Raw genomic sequence first — 16,769 nt, forward strand, 5'->3', positions numbered from 1 at the left:
GGATGCACTTGCCACTGCCCTGGAGCAGTTAAGCCGACAGTTTATGGTCCTAACCAATGATGAAGAAATAACAATAAAGCGCAAAAAAGCGAAACGTCAAAATCACGAAAAGTCGTTATTAGACGCAAGTCAAAGTCATTGCACAGTGGGGTGCAAAGCAATAAAAGGTAATTAACTAGGAATATATTAAACATAGATGATAAACCAAAGATTGCATTTCAATCTTAAATTTCAGTTTGCGATTTTGCTAAGGCCTAGAGTACTGAAAAATATTTAGCAAGCGATAACAAATACTAATAATTTTAACAATTTAAACAATGTATTTATTATGATACAGAAAGTCAACAAAATATATCAAAAAACTTTCGAATAGACAAACATGTATTACTTCATATCTCTTTTAGCTTGACTATGTTTTGTCCCACTGTTCGGTGGCTGAAAAACAGGCGGAGGCGCTAACCACCTGCCCAATGTGGCTACCGAGGGCTTTTGTTTTGAAAAACGAAAGTGCCGTGGCTGTGAAATTAATTTTCTTTCCGTAACTTAAGGGGCTGACCCTCGCGGGCGGCCGAAACGCCCAATGAAGTGGTCAAAGTGGTTTTCGTGGCTAATGATGCCGATAGAAAGCAGTTTAGATACGCCGTTTAGCACGCTTCCGTTTTAGGCAATTCGCTTCCTGACCCAGTGCCAAAACAAATGACTGAAGACACGAACTGGGCAAGCGAGGCTGCTGTCTATAGTATAGGAAAATTTCCGCTCTAAACGTTAATTAATTTCAAATTTATGGATATGCAAATGTGAGCCAACTAGCGGTTCAATGAACTTGCGAACTGCACAAGAAATGCAATTTGCCGATGCGCATTTTTAATGCACAAACACGCAGCTAAGTTGGATTTACTGCAATGGGTCCAGAACGCCAACTGTGGCAAAGTCACCGCGGCAGCAGCAGCAGCAACAAAAACCGCAGCAGCAGCAGCAGCAGCAAAAGCGGTAGGTAAAGAAGCAGTAAGCAGCAGTTGAGGCAGCAAATCAGTCTGCGGCGAGTGTTGAAAGCGTTCAGACGTAGCAGGCGGAAAATAAAAAGCTGGCTCAAAAGCAAAACGAAGGTGAATGCCAAGCGATCAGCGTTAAGAAGTGTGGCAAAGTAGAAATTTCTGTTAATTAAGGCGCGTGTGAAAACTGTGAAAATTCAGCATACAGACAGCTGAAAATCGGCGAAGGCTGCTGCCAAAGAGCCTATAAAAAGTGAAAATTATCTCTTCAAAGTGGAGTGGAATGGAAACTCGGTTTTGGCACCGCAACAGGAAATAAACAGTGTTCAGGCTAAATAACGAAGCTCAGAAGATCGGAGAAGGGTGTGGCTTGGAGAACAGAAGAAGAACAGTGGACTGAAGACAACCTGATCTGAGGTGATTTCTGAAGCTCTGCTTTAGCATTATAAATTATCCATAAAAACCTAGAGCGCAAAGCGGAGAACAAGAAACAAAATCGAAATTGGAATTTTAAAATACCATTTCATTTGTGAGTGTATTTTAGCCAAATATGTGAAATGGAAACAACTTTCTAAATGAACGAAAATAAAAGAGCGCTTACACCCAGCAACAACAACAACAACGACGCACAAAAATTTGAATTCTTTTTATTCTTTACGCCCGAGGAAATTGTGTCAGTCAACGCTGTTAAAGGTGTGCGTGTGTTTCTGTTTATTGATATGAGTTGCCGCTTTTCGGTGGTCGTCAAGTTTGTGTCTTAAGTCTTTCGTTTAGGGCCGGGTAAATTGGTTTGGAATTTATATGTCAGTTCGGGTGGCCAAACCTATGCGATGAAGATATTGATCCCCGATCTGTCCACCAGAGCTCGACAGCTATTGGCGGTTAGTGGTTCAGCGGGTTCGCTTACTAGGTTAGTCGGTTAGCACCTAGTTGCTTCTGAGGCTGCTTAGTCTGCTTAGTAGGATTCTGCGGAGATTGTCAGTGCGACTTTCTTGGTTTCGCGCTTCGCTTTCAGATGTTTCTCTTCTCATTTGCAGCGCTTTAATTTGTTTTCTTCAATTCGTCTCGTTTGTTTTTTTGCTGTTTTTGCTTTTTTTTATTTTTTTGACTGGCCCCGTTTCGTTGTCTGCGCAACGCACGCAAATTACAAGTTAATTAAAGTGGCCAAAGAATTTGCCGAGAGATCGCATGCAAGTCGAGTGCAGCATCTTCAATTGCAACCCATTGCAATCCCATTCCCATTTTCGTCTGTAATTTGTATTTACTTTCTTGCAAATGGCACCCACGCGAAATTACTGGGATGCCTGGGAACCGAAATAATGGTTGGCATATATGGGAAACGGCTGCGACTTATTGGCTTAATTTGATTTATCGTACTATGCCGCTTTCCCAGCGTCAAACAAGTACTCGTATCTATACGTCTATGCAAAGGCCACACAAAAAACCAGAAGCGCCGCCATCTCTCCCCCTTTCGTAGGATCCATTAGCGGGGTCTCCTGTGCGCAGGTGTGCGAGATAAATTAAAGACATCGAGCCTGCCTGCATCATGACAACGGCAGCATCCTCACGTTCGTGCATCGCAAACTGTGCGCATCATTTCATTCAATTATTTGCTTGCCTTGCCTTGCCTTGGGTGCCCGAAGAGACGTGTATCGCGCTGGCCGATCCTCTCTAGCCCACGTCCGCCATAAGTTTTCATGCTGGCCTTGGCTGCCTTTTCTAAACTGTCAACTGCTTGCCGCTGCTGCTGCTGATGCTGCTGCAGCCAAATTTTCACTTTTCATCTGCACAAAAGGTCAAAACATCGATGCAGCTGGTATAGCCATTGCCTCGGAGGAGTTTTCCTGGCTTGGGTGTTGTTAGCATTCAGATTTGTCGGCTCCTTGGGGTAGCCGCCAACTACATAAATAACGAACAAAAGGAAAGAAAGACTTTCCTTTGTGCTGATCACATTTGCATAGACAAGAAGAGAAAACCAAGTTCATAGGAAGAAGAGCTATTTTAGCCTGACAAATGTCTTCATCATGATGATAGGAAGTTAAAGCGCAGTCAAATCAATCACCCGACCTTTGAATGGCTGGTGTTATTACCGCAAAACGGCCAGTTTAGTCAGGAGTCATAACCCCGTGCGCGAAAGTACCTATTACAATGGTAAAAATGGTAAAAATAGCAACAACCAGAGCAGCTTCGGTGCTTCACGCCTTGTTGGGCAGTCAGCAGAGATGACAGTGAAGATCATGATGACGAAGCCGATGGCTGAGTGCGATTACCTAAAGCCGGAGACGACTGTGCTGCTGTAATAGCCTGGCCAAGATTACTATTATGTCTCTTACTGCACTGTCGTAATAGTTTACGCTCATGTTAATGACTCTTGCTTTCGATGGAAAGCCAAAAATATGAATGGTTTTTAATTTGCCAAGTAAAATTGAACCCGTCTAAGAATAAACCATAAACTGATTTTTTGAAAGCGTGTGAGAGGCGACCGGGGTGCACTCTAGTCATAAATAAACAATTAACAAGACGTCTTTGTTTCGCCTGTTATTTCGGAAAATTAGAGCCAACTTAATAACCACCAGTGACCGCCCCCTTGCTTTAACTTTCCTTTGCCTTTTGTCATTTCGCAGACGGCTGCTGCAATTAAAAACAAAGCCAAGAAAATAAAGCCAGAGTGAAAATGAAAGCTGGCCGCGCCTTCGGCTGCCTTTTCTGGGCCCTGCTCTATTGTGTGCTCTATTTGGATCTGGTCAGTGGGAACTCCGCCGACGAGGAGCTGCTGGACTTTGATTTCGCCGATTCAAAAGATGCTGCTACGGAGGACTGGCAACTGGTTGATCTGGAGGAGACAAAGAAGGCGGAGCAGGCCGAAAAGAAGCTAGAGTCCAATTTGCTGGACTTTAGCGTCGATCTGGATGAGCCGGAGCCGGAGAAACAATTGCCACCTTTTGACTGGCGGGAAAGGATTTTAAGGAACGCTCTGGCCAAAGCCTTGGCGGATGAGGGATTGCGCCAGAAGTTCGGCGAAGTGTTGCCCATTCTAAGAGTGCTATCCTCTCAACAGCGGTTGGCACTTTCCGCTTTGATCTCCGCTCAGATGAATGCCAAAAAAGGGCACGAACTTATGTTTGAACAGGTGAGTTTCAAAACCATTTCAAATATAGTTTCTAACATTAATAATATAGAAATATGAAAATTAATAATAGACATTTAATATCTATAACTTGCTAACAATGTTTTTAATCTAATCAGGTTCGCATGATGTTTGGCAATGACAAAAAACTGCTTTTGCCCATAGTGTTCGACATCGCAAATCTCATAAAGAGCTCTACCCGGAAGTACATCAATCTGGGCTCCGATCTGGCTTCTGCTGCCCTTCTTCATACCCCCATCAATCGTCGAGAAGATGATTTGACTCCAGAAGAGTCCCAACAGGATGACCAAGTGGGCACCATTGCCGTGGAAGTGGAGCCAAAGAAGGATTCTGCTCAGGACGAGCCATTTGAATCTTTAGAGGACTTCTTTGATGAGATGGGTTCCGAAGTGCTTGATCCTCAGATGATCAATGAGGCGCTGACGGGTGATCTTCATGGTAACAAAACCCAGACTTTGAAAACAGAAAACCATGGACAAAGAGTTCGGCGATCGGCAAACGAGTTTGTACACAAGTTGACCCGATCCGTGCCTGCTTCTGTGACCGAGCAGCAACTTTTGGGTGGCATTGCTGGTCGCACCATCAAGCTGAATACCACAGCTTTTCAACAGCCAAGTAGCCAGGAGGAGGTGATGATGGCTTCCTCCAACGATGGCCAGTCGTACTCGGAGGTGGAGGACCTGGCTTTTGCTGGTCTTAATGGCACCGAAATCCCCCTGAGCGCTGATGAGCGATTAGACCTGCAACAAAACAGCGCCGAGGAAGCTGAGGAACCTCTACCAAGTCCAGAGGAACTCATCGCTGGACCCCGCTACCGTCTGGGAAAAAGACCACTGCCTGGTCAAAAATCAGGAGCACCCATCAAACGAAAGAGAGTCACTTCCTCCGTGAGGGGAAGACCTAAGGCCGCCGCCAGTTCCCATAAACCCGTGGTTGCACCACCACACAAGAAATGCGAACGATTCACCAGCAACATGTGCATCCGCACCGACGACTATCCGCTGTAAGATCCCCGTAGCTAGTTGGTGAGCGGTTCTCCCGGGGTCCTGGTTCCGGTCCATAGTCCTTAATTCTAGTTTAGTGCGAATTTTAGCCTTAATAAAACTTTAATTTATGAAACTCACTTGCCCAACTTTCCCTTGCACCTATGCTTAGTTATTGGTTTTGGTTAGAGTTGTTTAAACAAGTATACAGTTGAAGACTGCATATATTATTTTGAAATCTTAGTGAACAGATCATGGGCAGCATTAGGCGTCACAAGAACGCCATGTCCGCCCTTTTGGCCGAGTTCTACGATAGGCCCAATAACAATCTGGAGTTCAGCGATGACTTCGATGACTTCAGCCTGAGCAAAAAGAGGTTAGTGAAGGAAGGGGAATAACCTGGGGATCCTTACTTTGTTTATTTTTTTATAGATAAGAAAATAATTTATTTAATCTTGATTCCCATTAAAGGCGTGAAGACGAAGGCAGTGCAGGTGGGATGTGCCAGAGCGTGGTACGTTACGCGCGACCCCAGAAGGCCAAGTCCGCTTCAGGGGAATGGAAGTACATAGTGAACACTGGTCAGCACACGCAGACCTTAAGATTGGAAAAATGCAGGTGAGTGAAAATCGATTTTCACTTGAATAACATGGCATTAACTTTTAATCTCTGCAATTATTAACAGCAATCCCGGCGAGAGTTGTTCCTACTTGGCGCAGACTTACCGTTCCCACTGCTCGCAGGTGTACAACTACCATCGTCTGCTGAGTTGGGACAAAGTGCGTGGTCTCCATGTGGATATATTCAAGGTGCCCACCTGCTGCTCCTGCCAGGTGGATGGTTATCGGCAACAGTTTCCACCGCTGTCCTCCATTCAAGCCAAAGATTACACTCCCCATTCCCCAATCATAAGCTCGAATCATAATGGGTATAGTACCATAAACGAGGAGGATCTGGACTATGCCGAAGAGAGTGAGGAGGACGAACTGGGCCTACGATATCCCTCTTTCAACAATCGGGAGACCAATGAGCTGTATTCCAGCAGTAACAAGGTGCGCGTAAAGCTGCCTGGTATTAGCACCAGTGTGGGTCCGTATCTCAGTCCCCCTGATGATGAGGATGATCGCTATGGCGGATACAAGAGCTCCAGTTCTAGTTCCAGTTCCAAGAAGTATTACAGCCAGGTGAGCCGCCGGCGGCCGCAGCATTCAGAGGCGCGTCTGGACTTGGATTTGGCGCCAAGCGAGACGCACTCGGACCAAGAGGTAAACCTATTCGCTGGCCCACCAAACGGCGGTGCAGAGAAGCCGCGTATCCCGCTGAATCGCAAGCGTATTTATGCCTCCACCCACACAGCCCCCACCACCGCAACATCATCAGCATCATCATCCCCAGTATCACCGTCCGCAGGAGGAGCTGCCGTCCGCCTACGATTTCCACATACCACAAGTCTACCAGCCCGAACAGGAACAGCTGCCCTTGGCCCGGGATCAGACATTGTCACCGGTTTCAGTGCCAGTTCCGGCCAGTTCTCCAGTGCTGCCCCTGCCCATACCGCCCATGCCCATCAAGCAGGTGCCATCGCACCACCAGTCGCATCACCAACAGCCGCACTACCATCCTCACCAGTCAACCGGCAAAGTGGCAGCAAGTCGCGACCCCGCTTCTATGCACCACCAGCCACCACGACGACCAACACAGCAGTGGTTACCGGGTCAGCGTCGTCACTTTCGACCGAGCGCACCACTCAGTGGGAGCGGGATCAGTCGACGGCACTACCACAACCGCCGGCAGTCTATCCAGTGAGCTCAATCTTCCCCAGCGGTGGTGGCAGCGAGATGTCGGGCAAGAGAATCAACTATAACTACCATCCCATTATCGATTTCTTCGAGAAGAACCGCAAGACGGAGGCGGCGGCTACAGTCAGTTCCGTGGCAGAAGAATCCCGCATAGTGGAGCAGCGCATCTTCCCGCAGAATTCCCCCAAATCTCAACAGAATGGCATGGGCTTGGGCATGGAGAGCATCACTGGAGTATACCAACATCCCATTCCGGTGCCCAAAACGCACGAGAGGCGTATGGGCTACCGGGCACATAACGGTGGCGTGGGTGGTGCAGGTGCTGTGGGTGGTGGTGCTGGTTTCGCCAGCGATAACGCCTGGCTGCCCATGGTTGTGGAGTAGCTTAAGTCGCATGAGTCCATCAAAATCAAAGTCCTCAAATCCCCGAAATCTAACGTATTAACGCCGATGCCTTAGCTCGTAGTCTCTGCCGTTCTCGCCAGGAGCCTAATCTTGTAGTTCGTCTACCTGGCTCCTAATCTCAACCCTATTTACCCCAAAACCCACTCTAATGTTTAACCAACTATGTTTATTTATTTATTTATTTTGTAGTGTGTAGTGCGAAGATTATAAGATGACCTCGTTTTTGGGGGAGGTCCAATTGGTCATAAGCTTGGTTGACTTGTCGCAAGAGTTCTAGCAATAAATATAATTTATTGAAATCTGAACATGTGTTTGAAGTTGGGCTGTAGAGGTTATAAAATTCATTGTGGAATTTCATTTTACGCTCACTGTACTTCTGTTAACTCTGAATTCGCTAACAGAAAAAATATTAAAGCATCTTTTAGGCGCTTTTTAAAATGCTAACTTATGTTAACCAAACAGGCATGCGCAACGGCATTGCCATTAAAAGAGCTGTTTCGTTTTATTGATAATATAATCTTGCAATAAATTCGAGTGCAGAGCAATTAAAAAAAGTCTTAAAATTTAATGAAAATTATAGTGCTATTAAATTCTAATAGTGACTAATATAGACATTTTGCGTAATTAATTTATAGAATGCAGTTTTTTTAAAGGATTTTAAACAATTCTTCAAACTTATATTTTTTATTCGCAATGAATATTTAATTTAAAAATTAATTATAACGATATCCACGTGCCCTAAGGAGGCAAAGAATTTATTAAAATGACAACCAAAAATAAAAATGTTTTATTTTCCCCGCACAAAGAATCTCATGAATATATATGTTACTCCTATTAGATATTCCCATAGAATACCAAGTTCTGCATAAATCATTCCCATTTGAAGACCGCATTATTCCCCATATATTTAAAAATCCCAAATTAAATGGCCAGTGCATAAATTAATTCACCGTTCCTCTGCCTTTCGCCCAAATGACACAAATACCATATCAGTGGCTTTCGGCGAAGTTCAAGTTGAGGGTCAAGTGGCGGACACTAATGAGATTCGAGACTGCGAAAATAAAAACACTTACCCACACGATCGAAAACTGAACTCAAGACAGAAACTAGTTTCTGCACAGCAACCAGAAAGTTGCAATGTGCCAAGCCACCGTTGTGGCGTATGCAAAGTGGGTTTCTAAAGCGAAACAAGGCTTGAGCACCGACTTTGACCAGTTATAACATTGGACGTTGAACGTTGCAACTTCCAACTGGCAACTACTATACTTGCAACGTCACTTCGACTGGCCAGATTCGCTTTCATTTGCGGCCGAAGCTAACAAACGGCCGATGACGACGACGATGACGACTTCAAAGACATCTATCTCGTCACGAAAGAAAGAAAGAAAGGCTCGTGGCGCGGTGATCAAACTGGAAAATTGGAAAAACGGCGAGGAAATTTTATAAAGGCACAATGATAGCACACTTACTGCACAGTTGTCGGTTGGCCGTCGAACGCGAAAGTGAAAAGTTGCATTTCCCCCGACCTTGGGATAGTGAGAGTAAAAGTGCAATGGCTGTGCTAAGGATATACTTTTTGCTCCTCCTCTATTTACAACTAAGTCAGGCCATCAAAGTGGAGAGTGCGAGCAAGGAAGGTGTTTCGAGTAGCACTCCAAGTCCTTCTGCTTACAGAGTATCAAAGCCCGAGCCCAAGAAACCGGAGAACAGGGTTCCACCGCATTTGCAGGACATACGTCCTGGTTACGTCGACGATGATGCGGGGGATGTGATCAGGATTATTGAGCCTCCTCAGCACTTTCAGCAGCTGAAACGGCTGCGTCAACGGCAACCTTCCAATACACCTGTTGTCTGGGAACAACCGCGGAAATTGGCCACCAATAGGGTGAAAATCTTGCCCCAAGGAGACCTCCTCACTCAGGAAACCCAGATTCAAAATGGTCCTAACCAGCTGCAAATACCCATGGAAATCTTGGCTTCTGTGCGGAAAACAGAGCGTCTCTTGCAAAGGCAAAGACAAAAGTCAAAGTTTCCGCTGGTTAGACAACGACATATTCAGCGACAGAGTCACACGTTAATAGCCCAAAAGACCCTGGAGCAGCAGCTCTACGAACGTGGCCAGCAGCAAAGGCTAAGAGCGGTGCTAAGTCGCAATCAGGAGCTCAAGAGAAGCAAAAGAAACAAAAGAGAGGTGCCTGGAAAATCGAAGCAGCCTTATAATGTACAAAAGGGTCTGAAGCTGGTGGCGCACATTGGGGATCTACTGAAAAATGCCACACAATTTCTACCCGACGAGGGTGTCACCAATGAGGTGAAGAGGTCACCAACTTGCAGCAATGCAGCCATCTGCGACAATCGGCGACGTCGCCAAAGACTATTCAAACAACAAGCCAAGTCAGCAGAGCGGGAAAAGATTAAGGAGAGGCGGCGCAACTTCCGGAATAAAGAGGCAACAACCACAGTAGCACCAACAACCAAGGCGACAGCGACTACGACAACAACAACCACTGGCAAATCGGTGTTTTCAAGTGCCAATTCACTTGCGGAAACTTCCGCAACTCCGCTGGCCAGTCGCCTGGTGAATTCACGCAAATCCAAATCGCAATCACCAAATTACAACCGCAACAGCAACTGGGGCCGCAGCGATGACTCCATACTCTACGCGGACGTAATGTCAAATATACGCCAATTGTGGCAGGAGCACGATCAGTTGGCGGGACCCAAGTTTATTGCACCTGGCGAGGTGGCCAACAACACGGACTACCGCGCCTTGGACGTTTATCTCAAGCAGCTGGACGATTTGGCCAAAAAGCTGCCCACTGCCGCACCCATTAGTGGCTTAAATCGGGAGGAGCTTCAGCGAGCCACGCCCACGCCCAGTTGGTACTTGATAAACGCAGAGGGAGGCATCTTTGAGACCCGGCTGGATAGTCAAACCAAGCCCTCGTCATCACTATTTCATCGCTTTCCCGACATGCCCAATCAAAATCAGAGTGTATCCACATTGGACTTGGAGTAGTTGTAGCTCTTAGCGTTTTAAGCTAGTTGTTATTTATTTATTTACAAACAATAAAGTATTATGTTATTAACAATTAATTAAGTTATTAGCCCTGCAACTCTTCACCTTAACTTCTTCAATGCTACATCTCTGTTAGATTCTTGGTGGCCAACCAAGCATTTAACTCGGCTAATTACAACAGCTCCCAACTCTCAAGTCACAAGTTCTTGGCTAATGCGGCAATTTAGATAAGCCCAAACTGGCAATTAGCCCCGAGCTTGAATCCAAGCTGCCAAACGTGCGAAACGCATTGTCCCAAGCCCTGACCCCACCAGACATGCAAAGTTGTGAGAAGATTTTCGGCAATTAGCTGGTACATGGAAATCGAGTGGCTCTGATGAAGCGGAAGAAAATCCACCTGACCTCTCTTACACGGGATCTGTCTTTAGATCTGTCGCATCTCTCACTCAGATAATACTAGTTTCGGTTTCTGATCTACGTAGTTTTAATAGGCATCCCATCTCTATTCTTGGAACATTTTCCATTCCACAATCGTTCTTTTTGGCTACTAAACCTAGTCTGACGTTTTTTGGGCGGCTATTTTTTTATGGGATTAGAATGTTGTCCGGTCACTTTGACTAAGAATTATTTAATTTATAGAGCGTGTGTTAGGTTTTTATGGTTATATTTGGTGTGTTGGCGGGGCGAGAGATAAATTAGAGTGGATCGAAAGCGAAGAGTAGAGAAAACGGTTCACATTATGTAAGCAAATGAATTTCTGGCCTTTAAAGAAAAGAAGAGGGGCACTGCCCATTGCGACATTGACCCCACTGATCGCAGCCAGTGGGCTGAGTGGGTGGCGGAGTGGGCGGTGGGTGGTGGGTGGTAAGAGAGAAAAACAGACAAACAAACATTGGTTGGCCCAAAGCATTGTAATTAGTAGTCGGTCATGCAAGAAATAGAAGCCTCCCACCAAACCCCTCCACTTGGCGAATTCATTGATGTTTCGGAGGGGGTTTTCTTTGAATTGTTAGAAGCACACGCAGCTGGAGTCGCCCAAATTGAAGGGGGAACCGTTTTTCGCTTAGACAATTGTTTTGTCGCTGCGCATTGATGGCAATGCGGCGTTGCAAGAATCGCTTTTTGGCCATTATAAAAGCCCACTGCACGTTTCCAGCGTCAGTCATTCAGTTTTTGTAAGCCCCGAGTGGCATTTCCATTTCCAATCCGTTGTTGTAAGCCCAAAGGAAATCCGCCGAAATACTCACCAAGATGTTCAAAGCCAGAATCGTTTGCCTGCTCCTCGCCCTCTGCCTTTTGGCCATGTTCTTTGCGGGATCTGAGGCGCTGCCACGCCCACAGGAGGGTCGGGAGGAGGGCGGCGATCAGGAGGTGAATGTGGAGGCTGAGGAGAAGGATCTGGAGGGGGCAGCATCCTTTGGATACGGATACTACTCATCGCCCTACTTGGGTGGCTACTACGGCGGCGGATATTGGCCGCATTACAGCGGCAGTTACTACGGCATTGGTAAGATTAAGAAAACAGTGCAGTGTAAAATAAATATGTAATCGGAAAAACTAGTGATCTGACTTAAAAGAACTGGATATAATCTGTGAACTTACTTACTCGCAGGTTATCCCTACTATGGAGGTTACTACGGACTGCATCATCACCATGGACACTATGGACACTACTACTAGAAGGGGTCCATAACCCATCCAGATATAAATACATTTTCAGCCTCAGTAGAACTCTATCAGCACCAGACATCTGCCAGCACTAGAAAAAATAGTAGAGTTAGTAATAGAAGCAGACAAAGATAGCGTTAATAGCCAGCACTAGCCTCAATAGCCAGACGATGCGTTCTTGACCGCATAGCGACCAGATTAACTGCACTGCCCCTTGTGCGAAGATAATTGCTTCAATAAAGCATAAAATCACAAAAAAAAGAGTACAACCAACTAAATATTACATGAATAAATGTTATACTTTATATAAATTAATGCCTGGTGTTTGATGGCTACTGTTGATTGTTTTAATTTTACTCTTAGCTCGTTATTTTATGCCATCGTAAAAAGCTCATGAAGCGCCCAGCTAATTTGCAATTCAAATGGAGCCAAACAAGCATCGACTCCATATCGCTGGCCAAATCTAATTAATAGGGGTTTTATTTCAGAAGCAAATTAACTGTACAAATTGGCAAGAACTTGGGCGGACGTTGCCGTAAATGTTTGGCCATAAACGGCAAAAAAGTACAACTAAACTTCGGTTATTTGACTCCTGTTGTGCCACTCGGCGTATGAGTAATTTATGAGTGGAATCGTATAATCGCTTAAGACGAGCGAGCATTGTGTAAGCCAAGTGTCTCAGATTCTCAAAACAAACGCGCTGAGCGGTGCTGCCCAAGACTATTTGTCTTGATCGGATTTTGACAGGCAACAATCGGATATTGGAAGTCAGACATCAAGTCCGAAAGGTCACGGAAGCGACGGACAATGGACATCTAAGATTAACGGCCGACAGACGGCGACGATGGTGCGACAATAATCGTTTGATTTCACGGAGGAACTTTAGCATAAATTTTGGTCGCTTAATCTAAGGTCAATCGGTAGCCAAGAAAAGGAACTCTCCATTGACACTTTTCTTCGCGGCTTACAAACGTCAAAATCAAGAACGTTTCATCGATTTTCTTTGATTCGTATTCACGTTTCGATGGCCAGATATATCTGTAGACAATAATAGCGTTAAATTGGTTATTAAAAGATCGTTTAGCATTTCATTGTTGATCTGAAGCGTGACTTAGCTCAAAATATTGCTCAAATATGATTATTATTTATTCATCAAGTTGGAATGACTCACTTCAAAAATCTTGCCAAAATAGATAAAAAAAACTTGTTTTAATTAGATCTGGGAGACTTTTGTCTGGTTAGCTTCTGCTCTTTGTGGCTAAATAAATTAAGTCAGCTGACGCTAGCACCGACATTCATTGCACTTTCTCACAGTTACCGGATTTCGCCACTGGGTTTCTCTAGATCATTTCGTTTACTGGATTCATGAATCACTTGGCTATAGGCCAAAAATATCAGACTGATTATTTGGCTAATTGTTTGTTTGTTTTAGTTAATTTTACCCAAAGCTGTTTGCGTTTCGTTGACATTTTTCTTCTATTTATTACTTTCATTAATTGAAAAAGTATATATTGAATTTCATTGAAAAAGTTCGCCTATTGTTATGTGGAAAAACCACTGGAATTATATCCACGAACTTCTTTGTTGTTTTTTTATGCTGAGTTATCGAATCTTGCGTGGTATTTAATTTGGGCATCGATCACTCGAGTTCAAGTGCAGAAATTGAAAAAAGTAGAGCACAGTGGTCCGAACTAAAAATAGCTAAAAAAATAAAAAATCCTAAAAAAGTTTTTCAAATAATAAAAAATAGTAATATTGTAATAAATTGCTTTAGAACTGATTGGAAAAAAACAATAAAATGTTAAGAAATTTGAATTATTTTATTTTACATGTTACTGTTGAACCACTGTATATTGTCCATATTTTTTTGTGATTACAAAAAAAGCGAACTAATAATTTGATTTATATACGAGTACCTGCTTGTTTACCCGTGCGTGGGTCGCTTTATATCTCAATTAGATGCTAAGGCGATCATCATTAGCGGAATGGTGGCGACTGCATCCAAAGCGCAGTCCGCACTTGATGCGATAATAATTTCAGTACAGTAAATTATCAATCTATATGCCGATGGCATTAATTCCTCGTACCCGTCAGCGAGACGGCTTAAAGGTGTCGCAATCTGGCTTCAGCAGCAGCAGCAGTCGCTGTGAGAAGTTCCTGCTGCGACAGGTTCGTGTCTTAAGTCTTTCGTCTTTCGTGGAATTAACATGTCAAGCACGTATCATTTCAGGTCGAACAACAATCCCCATCCGCAATGTTGTGGCAGTCCCGGCCAGTATTCGATTCTTCCTTGCCACCAAGGACGCTGCGGCTTAAACGCACTTGAACCCTGTTCAAATTATACACTGAAAAATGTTATTTGTACTCAAGAAAAATGTAATAAGATAATAATTTCATTTAAGTAAAATCATGCATTTCACAATCTGTTGAAAAGTAAAATTTATTTCAGAGCTCTTTCTTTAACATCAGTTTTGGAATTTTTGCTGCACTGACATCCTGGATTTGGCCCTCAAAATTGGCCATTGAACTTGCGGCAAAACTTGTTTTCCCCTCGTTTTCTTATCGTTTCTGCGGCAGCTGCTGGTGTGGCTTTTGTGGTTAAGAGTCGAGGCGAGTTGGTCGGATTGTAATGGTAAGCATTTTGCATACCAAAGGTATTAAAGTCTTTCGACTTTGACCTTGCCCAATCTGATCTTTGCGTAGGTGAATAGAGCACAGCAGGGTGTATCTTAATGTGTGTGGCATGCTCGACTTGGCAAGAGGCAAGGGCAATCAGTTGTGGCAGAGCGACCCACCGACAAGTCCGCTCCAAATGCAACAGACCAGAAACTAGACTGAATAAAGAGAACTTCTAGGCTTTGGAGACTGCTCGTTATTTAATTTCCAGTCAAGCTCTTTAATTAGCTGTTAACTTCCGCAACATTTGCGCCACAGAACGCTTGTCTTGTCTTGCCAAAAAAATAAAACACAAAATTCCAAGATACAAGCAACACCCAACCAAGTATTTATTCGTTGTGGGTGCGTTCAATGGCTGAAAGTGATTTATGAACGCCTGTTGAGCCATAGATATTTATGGCAATTGTTTCGCTTCGATTTGCTAAGCCATTTTAGGCTTTAATTAAAGTGCTTAGTACTGGGAACTAGTCTACTAGTCTCCGCGACGGAAACGACGCTCTGCCCAAAAAAACAAAGTCAAAAGCTTCCATTGGCCAAGTTAGCAGACAAGTGCTGACAGGAAGTTCTCATCTCTCGGTTCTAGCCATGAATTATGACCAAGTTTGAGCAAGAAGCGACGAAGCGTTTTAGAAAGGCGAAATCCTGTGCCACTAAGGTCACATTCTGGTCCGATCGAACGCACCAGAACCCGTTCTCCAGTCACTTCCTCCTTTGTAACAGGATCAGCTTGGGATTCCGCTTCATGTGCCGGCCATTAAGCGGGTATTCTGGTTCTCAGCCGTCGGATGCCGCAGCGACCTTGAGACGAGAGTGCAAAAAATCTGTTCAGATGTTCGCTGCTGCCCCGATCTCTCGGTGTGTAGGTTGCAATTAAGCTGAACTTGTTATGGTCGTCGGTTTCACTTCGGTTGCTCACCGACGCTGGCTTTATGACCGAAAAAATGTGCTTAATGAAAACGAACCGACGCCCCATCCATCTCGCAGTGCCAGCGCCTCCCCCATCTTTCCCCCCACTTTCAGCTAATCGCCCCGAAAGTTGTTATAAATTTGTCACTTGAATTCATTACATCGATTGGATCCATTGTCACTCGCGTAATTAGATATTGATGAATGGGCCTTTGTAGGTGGTTCACTTACCGAGTGGGGTATGTAAACTTCTACAAGAAACGTGATCTAAAGTTTTAAATTTTTCTAAAATTTAAAGATTTGTTTCTAATTTTTTTTTTTGGGAAGTTTTGATTTAATTTATGCGTTAAAATTAAATTCAGTCAAACTGGTAAATATTCAAGTGACATTAAATAGTCAACCTACAAGTTTTTTCGCATATTTAAATTATAAAATTTTGCAAATACATTTTAAAGGGTATTTGAAGCAGTGTCTGTAGAAGTTTATCTTTAATTAGTCACTGATGATTGCCAATTTATTTGCGAATAATTTGTAGCAGTTCGATTTATACAAGTAGTAAACGTTATGTATTTTATAACACACATTGTTTGAACCTTTAAATAAATCTAGCTTAAATTTAATTAGCGCGTGTTTGTGTCATTTACCTTCTGGATCTTATTAATAGCCAACCCCATCACCTAAATTAAAAGGGTATGACAGAATGCGCCGTCTCGAGTTTTACTTTCATTTGTCATATTTGATTATTTATTTGTGAATATTTTGTATCAGTTCGATTTGAACATGAGGTAAAGCGCCCAGAGGTTTAATGAACTGTTGGCGGATTTGTTTTTGGTGAAAACCATTGGGGCTGAATCACCTGCTGATTATTATTGTTGGTTGTTGGTTTTATGAGCGTTTACCTTGCGGTTGACGCTGCTGACGAATCATTTGTATGCCATGGGCGAAATTGTCCCAGCGAAATGCATAAAAACTTCAGGTAGCTTACATATATTATATTATAAATGGACTGGATACAAGGAATTCCAATCAGGTTCTAGCCACATCCTAGTTGCAGTGATAGTCCCGGTTAATATTTATTTATTATTTGACTTCAAAATTGTAGAGAATCAGAAAGCTTGCAATCTATAGCTTAAAATTCTTGAGTGATTTGCTTCGCATTTGTGGGAATGCTAA

General features: G+C 43.9%; 3 protein-coding genes across 4 annotated transcripts; all 3 read left to right on the forward strand.

The window, feature by feature from the left end:
• Window positions 1–3,666: 3,666 nt before the first annotated feature.
• On the forward strand, window positions 3,667–7,306 carry LOC122617707 (neurotrophin 1). Of its 2 annotated transcripts, XM_043793662.1 has the most exons (6): window positions 3,667–4,122; window positions 4,239–5,143; window positions 5,368–5,499; window positions 5,595–5,741; window positions 5,809–6,388; window positions 6,480–6,929. In XM_043793662.1, the coding sequence occupies exons 1-6, from the start codon at window positions 3,667–3,669 to the stop codon at window positions 6,927–6,929; spliced, it is 2,670 nt and encodes an 889-aa protein (XP_043649597.1). The 2 variants fall into 2 exon arrangements, with proteins under 2 accessions (XP_043649597.1, XP_043649596.1); XM_043793661.1 differs by having other exon boundaries at window positions 5,809–7,306.
• A 1,573-nt stretch (window positions 7,307–8,879) lies between these two features.
• Window positions 8,880–10,346, forward strand: LOC122617980. The gene has a single exon (XM_043794076.1). The coding sequence runs from the start codon at window positions 8,880–8,882 to the stop codon at window positions 10,344–10,346; it is 1,467 nt and encodes a 488-aa protein (XP_043650011.1).
• Window positions 10,347–11,546: 1,200 nt separating this feature from the next.
• On the forward strand, window positions 11,547–12,215 carry LOC122617911 (pupal cuticle protein Edg-91). Its single transcript, XM_043793957.1, has 2 exons — window positions 11,547–11,853; window positions 11,959–12,215. The coding sequence occupies exons 1-2, from the start codon at window positions 11,598–11,600 to the stop codon at window positions 12,024–12,026; spliced, it is 324 nt and encodes a 107-aa protein (XP_043649892.1). The 5' UTR covers window positions 11,547–11,597; the 3' UTR covers window positions 12,027–12,215.
• Window positions 12,216–16,769: the final 4,554 nt, after the last annotated feature.

The sequence above is a fragment of the Drosophila teissieri genome, chromosome 3L (genome assembly GCF_016746235.2).
Source record: "Drosophila teissieri strain GT53w chromosome 3L, Prin_Dtei_1.1, whole genome shotgun sequence".
Taxonomy (NCBI): domain Eukaryota; kingdom Metazoa; phylum Arthropoda; class Insecta; order Diptera; family Drosophilidae; genus Drosophila; species Drosophila teissieri.